Source organism: Crocodylus siamensis, chromosome 3, assembly GCF_052110815.1.
Source record: "Crocodylus siamensis isolate JL-2025a chromosome 3, ASM5211081v1, whole genome shotgun sequence".
Lineage (NCBI taxonomy): Eukaryota > Metazoa > Chordata > Crocodylia > Crocodylidae > Crocodylus > Crocodylus siamensis.
Window position 1 is genome coordinate 215,331,323 of NC_143397.1, and position 7,724 is coordinate 215,339,046.

General features: G+C 50.7%; 1 protein-coding gene across 4 annotated transcripts in view; it reads left to right on the forward strand.

The window, feature by feature from the left end:
- Positions 1–4,392: 4,392 nt before the first annotated feature.
- The window catches only part of OTUD6B (OTU deubiquitinase 6B), a 17,466-nt gene continuing 14,134 nt past the window's right edge, over positions 4,393–7,724 (forward strand). The window contains exon 1 of one of the 4 annotated variants that reach the window (XM_090040310.1): positions 4,393–4,598. In XM_090040310.1, coding sequence (XP_089896436.1) covers positions 4,511–4,598 — 88 coding nt within the window. In that variant the 5' untranslated portion in view covers positions 4,393–4,510. The other 3 variants (XM_090040313.1, XM_090040312.1, XM_090040309.1) reach the window with 3 other exon arrangements.

The following is a 7,724-nucleotide window of genomic DNA, read 5'->3' on the forward strand; positions in this document are numbered from 1 at the left end:
GGGCGTCAGTCCTCCAGGAGAGCCATCTGATAGTTAGAGCTCTGCTTGACAGGTAGCTGGACCACCATCTGATCGTCTCTGAAAAAGATCTCAGCTTGCAATTTTGTGAGTAAGTCCCGCCCAAGGAGTGCAACCGGGCAACTTGGTGAATATACAAAGGAGTGCTCGAGCAAATGGTCTCCCACTTTGGTGAGGAGTGGTTTACAAACAGGGAGTCGAGTTTGCGTTCCCTCAATTCCTTCCACAAGTACATGCTGTTCACTAGTTTTTGCACAGGGGTTTTTTTCTGGAATCATTGAAAATGTAGCCCCAGTATCCACCAAGGCTTCAAAGTTTTTGCCACCAACTCTAATGGTTACCATGGGATTTTCTCGGGCTCCAACCCGAAGGGTAGTGGTATTAGATCCCCGTCCCCTTCATTCTGAGTCCTCACTCTTTTCTTCTGCCCGCATGAGGTGACCTCTCAGTTCCCCCTCTCTCTTCTCCTTCAGCTTTGGGCATTCCCTCTTCCAGTGTCCTTTCTCTTTGCAATAAGCACAAACGTCTGCTCCCACTCTTTCTCCTTTCCCCTTCTGTATCCCAGCCTTTCCAGGGTTATCTCTAGTTATAGCAGCTGCTAGTGCTGCCATCTGTCGCTGAGCCTTTTTATCCTCCTTGCGCTCCTGCACTTGCTCACGATTCCCATACCTTATATGCAATTTCCACCAGCTCTGAAATCGGTTTCCTAGCACCTCCCTCAGTTTTTTGTAACTTCTTATGGATATCAGCAGCAGATTGACCAATAAACATAAGATTTACCATGCGTTGATTATCTGGGGCTTCTGGATCCAGATCCGAAAACCTGCGAAACACCTCATACAGCCTCCCAAGGAAAGCTGAGGGATCCTTCTCTCTTCCCTGTCTCACTTCATACAACTTAGACAGATTAGTAACCTGAGGCACTGCCTTTCCCATTGCTTCCACTATAATTTCCAGATACCGTGCACTCAGCTCTCTTCCTTCTGCAGTATGATTATCCCATCTCGGCTCCTCAACAGGGCAGGTATCATGCAGAGTATGACCAGCAGCTCCCTCTGACTCAACTCTGGCTGCTGCAATACGTTCTGCTGTTCCTACCACTAATCTCCTCTCCTCCGGGGTTAGGAGGGTCTGGAGCATCATCTGGACATCAGCCCAAGTGGGTCGATGAGTCTGCCCAATAGATCGAAACAGGTCCCTCATCTTTTCAGGGTCTTCACGAAAAAAGGGGCTCTGATTCTTCCAGTTAAATAAATCTGAAGTGCTAAATGGGGTGTAGACAAAAGTTGCATTGCCCCCTTCTCCAATAACCTCTCGCATCGGGCAGTTTAGCACCGGCTGTGACTCTACAGGCTTGCGCAAATAATAACCCTTATTCCCCGATTCAGATGGGGCACTTGGCTGAGGCTCACGCTCTAAATCATTAGGTATGCTTTGATACGCCGGTGGTGGTCTCCCTAAGGGAGGGGGCGGTGGTGCAGAGGGACTGGATCCCGAGGAGGCGTCTGACTCATCTTCGCTACCTGACAGGGCAACCGGAGCGCGGGTCCGATACTCAGCCAATTCAGAATTCCCCCCCCATCAGACTCAAGGAGTACAGGCGGTCCTTCTCGAGTCTTTTCTTTAACAACCATCACATGAGACTTTACTAAGTAATTCTTAATCCAAGGTGGCCGATTTTGAACCACCCACAACCAACAATCAATATAAGGAAAGTGATTCCAATACCCGTTCTGCATAACAATTTCATGGATAGCTATCACTTCTTTTACCACAAAGGATCCTTTCGGGGTCCAGTGGACCCCAAATGTTGGCCACTCGAGTTGACAAAACTTAATTAAATCACCTTTTTTCATTTTTACTTCGTAATCGGCCGGCTTTGCAAACTTATTGAAATGACATAAAATGAACTGTAGGGGCGCATCTGAATTTTCTACACGGGAGCGAGCCATACTCATTTTGCCCACAAGAGTGCGCCCAAGGCACACCAAATACCAAAAGATCCTTGTAACAGAAGGTTTATTGAAAGCTGAGGCCGAAAAATTCCCCAGCGATCATGCACGCCCCGTTTTGGATCCAGAACCAAATTGGGCAAAGGGAGTTCGTATACTCACTGAGATACCCCAGAGATCTCGATCAAAATACCGAAGTGTGTCTGGCGTCTCCAGAAACTGGAAATATGCACGGGAGCCTTTAACTTCCCGAATATCCCGACTCACGCCTCAGATTCCAGGGGCGAGCCCAAAAAGTCGGCTCGGTGCGCACTTTCCCTGGTACCGGAGGTGCTCCGCCGCTGGATTCCGGGGTAGTCCACGAGAAGGTTCCGTCTGGGGTGCCAGGATTGAAGCAAAAACGCTGCGGTTCGTTTCTCGGGAGGCGAAGAACTCTCAGACACACTCTATTAGCAACACAAAAGGTATATTTGCAAATAGGGTCAGAGCGAAGACAAAAGACCACACTCTGCCCCCGAGGGAAACTTCTCAGCAGGCTTTATCCCCTCTCTCCTGAGCACGTGTGCAGAAGCAGGAACTTTTACAACTCATTTCCGGTTCATACAAACATATATGTAAATATGTCAATTCATACGTCCCATGTGTATTATAATTAACTACTTAAGTATGCGGGGCGGATAGGCTTATATGCATTAGCTAATTACGCATGCTTAGAAAAGCTCTTCAGGTTACCAAAAGTTCAAACCCACTCTTTCTCAAGGACAGGATCATTGCAATTACTCTTATCTGCCTGAGAAGTGAAGGGAGCATGAAAGGAAGTGTGATTTAGTGTAACAAAGAGATAGTAAATTTGCAAAACAAAGAGAGTGATACCTTAATACAAAGAGCCCTTGGTAGTTTCTCCTCCACCCCCTCCTCCCACCAGGGAGAGCTGCTAGCTGTGCTGTTCTAACAACACTATTCATAATGCATTTTTAATAATATTTCTAACATAGCCATGGGTTGAGATCAACCCTCAGAGGCTCCATGTTCAGGACACATGTGGGGAGCTGCTGGGACACAGTCTGGAAACAGCAGAATGTATGAGTGAGGACGCACGGGGCTAGGCTGAGCCCCACCCCCTGGTGCCCAGGCTGAGCCAGGTGAGTGGGACAATCCCTTTCTGTACCCTCTACCACCAAAGCCCAGCGAACAACAATAGTCGCCTCACCCTGTGCACAGATCAGGGAGGTGTGTGTCCCCATGCCTCCGCTGGGGTGTGTGCAGCAGCAGGAGCCCCCCCATGTGCCTGAACAAGGCACCTGGGCTCTGACCCTCCAGCCAGGGCCCCACTCACCCCTGCCCCTACCCTACTCGCTCCCTCACCACAGGGGCCTTGATCTGCCTCCCCCCGTTACCCCCCAGACTAACCTGCTGGGCAGGGGGGGAGGGGGCGGATCAATCACTGGCCTATTTCATAATTCATAAACAATTACTAAGCAGTGGAATGCATACTCTCAGCATATTTTGCTTTAACATTTGTAGACAAACTCATTCTGCAGCTGATGTAAATTGCAGTTTTAGTTAAATTGATGCCTCTCAATCTAGTTATACCACCTGAAGATCTGGTCTACTATTATTTTAAAGGTTTCTGTCACTTTTTAAAATTATACAGTTGATCTTATATCATGGAAGACTTATTGATTATAATATAAATAAAAGTAATATTAATGCCAATATAATTACATGTGAATTAGGGTTTTATCTTGCAACCTTTACTACTTTTGTTTTGCAAATTATGCAATGTTTACAGACTCTTCTGCCTGTTTGGACTGATAGTAGAAATTGGTGTTCCTTTTTCATCAAAACTCCTGAGAGAGAGGTTGGCACACAGATGACTGAAAAATAAAATATTAAAAGTATAAATTCCTTCAAACAGTGTTCTGTAAAACCGTTTTGGGTTTGCTGTTGCCTCATAATTGAGACTCAGAAAATATAACGGTGAGGCCTTGATCTGTATGAGGACATTTGGGTATTTCTATAATACTCAAAATTCTGTAGTGTATAATTACACAATTCTGTAATGTATAATCACATTTACCCAAAGAACCATGTCTGCCTATGTCCTTAGACCAGCACCTCTAATCACATAACATCATTTGAGTGATACACAGTGCTATTTATTGTCCCAGCACCTGACGACTCAGGTCTTTCCTTTTCTAGGAAAAAGAAAGGCTTGTCCTTGAGATAATTAAGTTTGGAGTGAGAGAGTGTGTGACAAGGCATCTGGGAGAGCTGGAAAAAGCAAAAGAGCAAACCGTATGCATATGTGCGTATGCGCATGCATGTAGCTATAGATCTGAACCCCCGCCTCGCTCTACTTCGGAGGGCGGGGCGGGGAGCAGGCGCGGCCCCGCCCTGCGGCCGCCACAGGGACCCGCCTCAGCGGCGCGGGGCTGGGTGGGAGGGAGCGGCCGCGCTGGAGCGCCACCACCGCCTCGCGAGCCGGCGGCGGCAGGGGCGGGGCGGCGTGCGGCCTCCCGGAAGCTGCCGGCAGCCCCATGGACGGCTCCGGGGAGGACGACCCGGCGGAGGCCACGGTGCAGCTGCTGGCCAGGCGGCAGCGCAGGGAGAAGCGGGAGCTGCAGGGTGAGCGGGGCCGGCAGCAGCCGCCCCTTGCGCTGCGCGGCGCCGGGCGGGGGAATCCAGGACTCCGCGTTCCAAGAGCGCTGTCATCAGCTTCGTCACAGTCGCCGTCAGCGCGTCATAATGACCCTCGGCATCGGTCTGCTGGCGGGTCCGGATCTCCCCTGCGGGCGGCGGCCGGGGCGCGGGCGCGTCTGTGGCCCAGAGGCTTAGCCGGGACGGGGGAGTCTGGGGCAAGATTAATTCACTGGGATCAGCCATTCCCCAGGCCAAGTGCTAATTCGGACCCTTGGCAGGTTCCTCGTGTGGGATCGATGGGCCCAGCCCTGTGAGCTTTGTTGCAGAGGAGGCATGGAAGCCTTGTCTGCTTTTAGCTTTAAGGCCCTGCTACAGCCTCAAATGGAAGCTGGCTAGAAACCAGCCAGAGCATTGCTGTGTTTTCCAATACTAATGGTGTAGGTGGCTGGCTCTTTTTATAGCTGCCCAGTCACTGGGGTGGTGTGGGAATTACTTGGATGCTTCTGCTCTACCTTTATTGTGTGATTGATAATATATGTAATGTGTAGCAGGGGCTGGGGAGTAACCAGGTAATTATGCCTTAAGTTGTGATCCAGCTACGAGTTCATCCATTAGATGGTGTTATAAAGCAAGCAGTAAGTTAAAGAATTACTTCAGAAAAAATGTGTGATAGCTTTGTAGCTTGTTCTAATCATGCCATTAATCAGATGTATGGCCAGGTGCTTCCCTGTGGCTGGGAGCCCTGGCACCTGAGGGGCTCTGAGCTGCGGGGCTGCACCACCTGCTGCCAGCCCCACAGCTGACAAGCCTTGCAGTGATGATGGCATTCCCATTGCTGACCCTGCTGTGAGCCTGTTCAACTGTGGGCCTCACAGCAGGGACAGCCTTGTTGGCTGCAGGGCTTGTAGTGGGGGCAGTGGGAAGAACGCTGTGGGGCTCGCAGCCGTGAGAGCCAGTGCAGGGGATCATGCCCTCCAGTGGTAGTAAGGCGTGATGAGCTCTAATGCATGATCCTAAAATAGTATCTTTTGTCATGCACATGTGGCATGGCAGGAGGCATGATTGTGCAGATTGTGCATTAGATCCCATTGTGCCTTTATCTGCAAAAGAGGTGCACCGATATGTTTGTCCATATCGTATCAGCACCAATAAAAGGAAAATTAACATGATTGGCAATTGGCTTTTTTTGGCCAATGTGGTTGATAATGTCACTGATAAATGTTGTGTACATGTGCACAGCAGTAGCATGCACGTGGGCAGGAATGCAGCCCAGCAGCTTGGAGAGCAGCATCTATCTGGTAAGTTTGTGGGGGAAGGAACATAATGGGGGCAGATTGAGGCCCCCCACAGTGAGTGGGGCTGGGGTAGGTGGGACAGGGCATGGGATGGAGCGGTGGGTGGCTCATCCAGGGGGTGGGGAGGACGGTTTCCAGCACTGCATGCTTCCCACAGGAGGTATGGGAGTCATGTCCCATGCACAAATCTGGGGGGCACAAGGGCAGGCTGCCTGCTGCAAGTTTGGAGCTGGGAGCTGCATTGAACTCTTCCTGGTGGGAGGGTTGGGGCTGTGCTCGGGGTGGGTGGAGGTGGGGAGGGTAGTGGCACCACTGGGAGGGGGGGCTATGGGGTATTTTGGGGTGACTGTAGTCCACCCTCCCAGTGCTACCATTGCCCACCCCCAGCGCAGCCCCAGCCCAGCCTCTGACCCCAAGCCCACAGTGGGCGGCTTGCCCTCGATCCATACACAAATCCAATCGGCATATTTCCCCTATGCTTTTCCCAGGGATGCACACAATGGTGGGAGCTGCCACTTCCCCCCCCTTGGGCAAGCTGCCTGTGGCTCTATCCCCCACCCCACCTTGGCTGGGCAGTGCCTGCCCATGCCCCACTCCCTGCCTCAATCCACCCCTCCTATGCCCCTTCTCTCCTCCCTGCCCCCCCCCGGCTTACCTTCCGGATGCTGCTTTCTAAGCTGCTGGGCTGCATATTGGCAGTCAGATCAGTATCGACTGATGTGGCTGGTTAATAATCAGCCATCGGTATTGGCCAAAAAAATCTTTATCGGCATATCCCTAATTTGCACATGTAGAGGGGTGCTAAGTGTGCAGCTATGCCCTGCCTTCTGCTCCACTTCAGACTAACACAGCAGACTGCCTTGCTGTAGGGTGCCTATGAAGTAGTGTCTCCCGTGCCTTCTGCCTCTCAGATTCAGTTCATGTGCTGCAAACTTTGGTCTCTCACCTTTCCCATTCTCATGTTTTCACTGTGGGGCTTTGACCCTGACGTGTTCTTATTTTCTGTTTTCCCCCAAAACTTCCCAGCTGTAATGTGGCCTTAACAGGAGTGTTTCTGCTTATCTCCATGTTGTTAGTTAAAAAAATAATATAAGGTAATAATCTAATGTAAAGGGACTTGCGAAAAAGTTCTAATGCCCAGTCAGAAACATCTAGTGCTTCATCTTTAATATCATTTAAGTTTGTCAAGTTAAAAGGTAGGTTTGCAGTAATGTAGGGTTCTAAAATACTTTGCTTGAAACTATTTTTGATTTCCCCTGAGACTTTGGTTCGGGTGAATCCCAGTTGCACAGAGTGTGTTCGCCCTCATGGCAAATGGACAGGTCGGTAGTCTTCAAGGAAAAAAGTTCTCTATAGCAGTGGTGTGCAAAATACAGTCCGCAGGGTGGATCTAGCCCACCAACTGATTGGATCTGGCTTGTGGGCAGACACCCACCAATTGATTTCTAGCTCATGGCTGCACCTGCGGTTTTCCATAAGGGGCTGAGCCCTGCTGGCTTCTGCCCAGGGAAGCCTGTGCTGCATTCCTGCCTGTGCCTGCTGACATCCCTGGCCAGTGTGCATGGCTTCCTGGTGGGGCCAACCCCAGTGCACTTGCAACTGCCTAGGTACTGCTCAGCTCCCCCCGCCATCAGTAGCTCCTTTTCTTCCTCTTGTCCCTGCTGAACTGCTCCAGGCAGCAGCTAACTTGAGGAAGTGACAGTGGCCACGGGGACACATGCAGACACCATGAACCCATCCAGGTGGTGGGGAGCTGCAGGTGTGTGGATCCTGGGCCAGTGCACAGGGGCTCCACCTGAAGCTCCAGCTCCCAGCC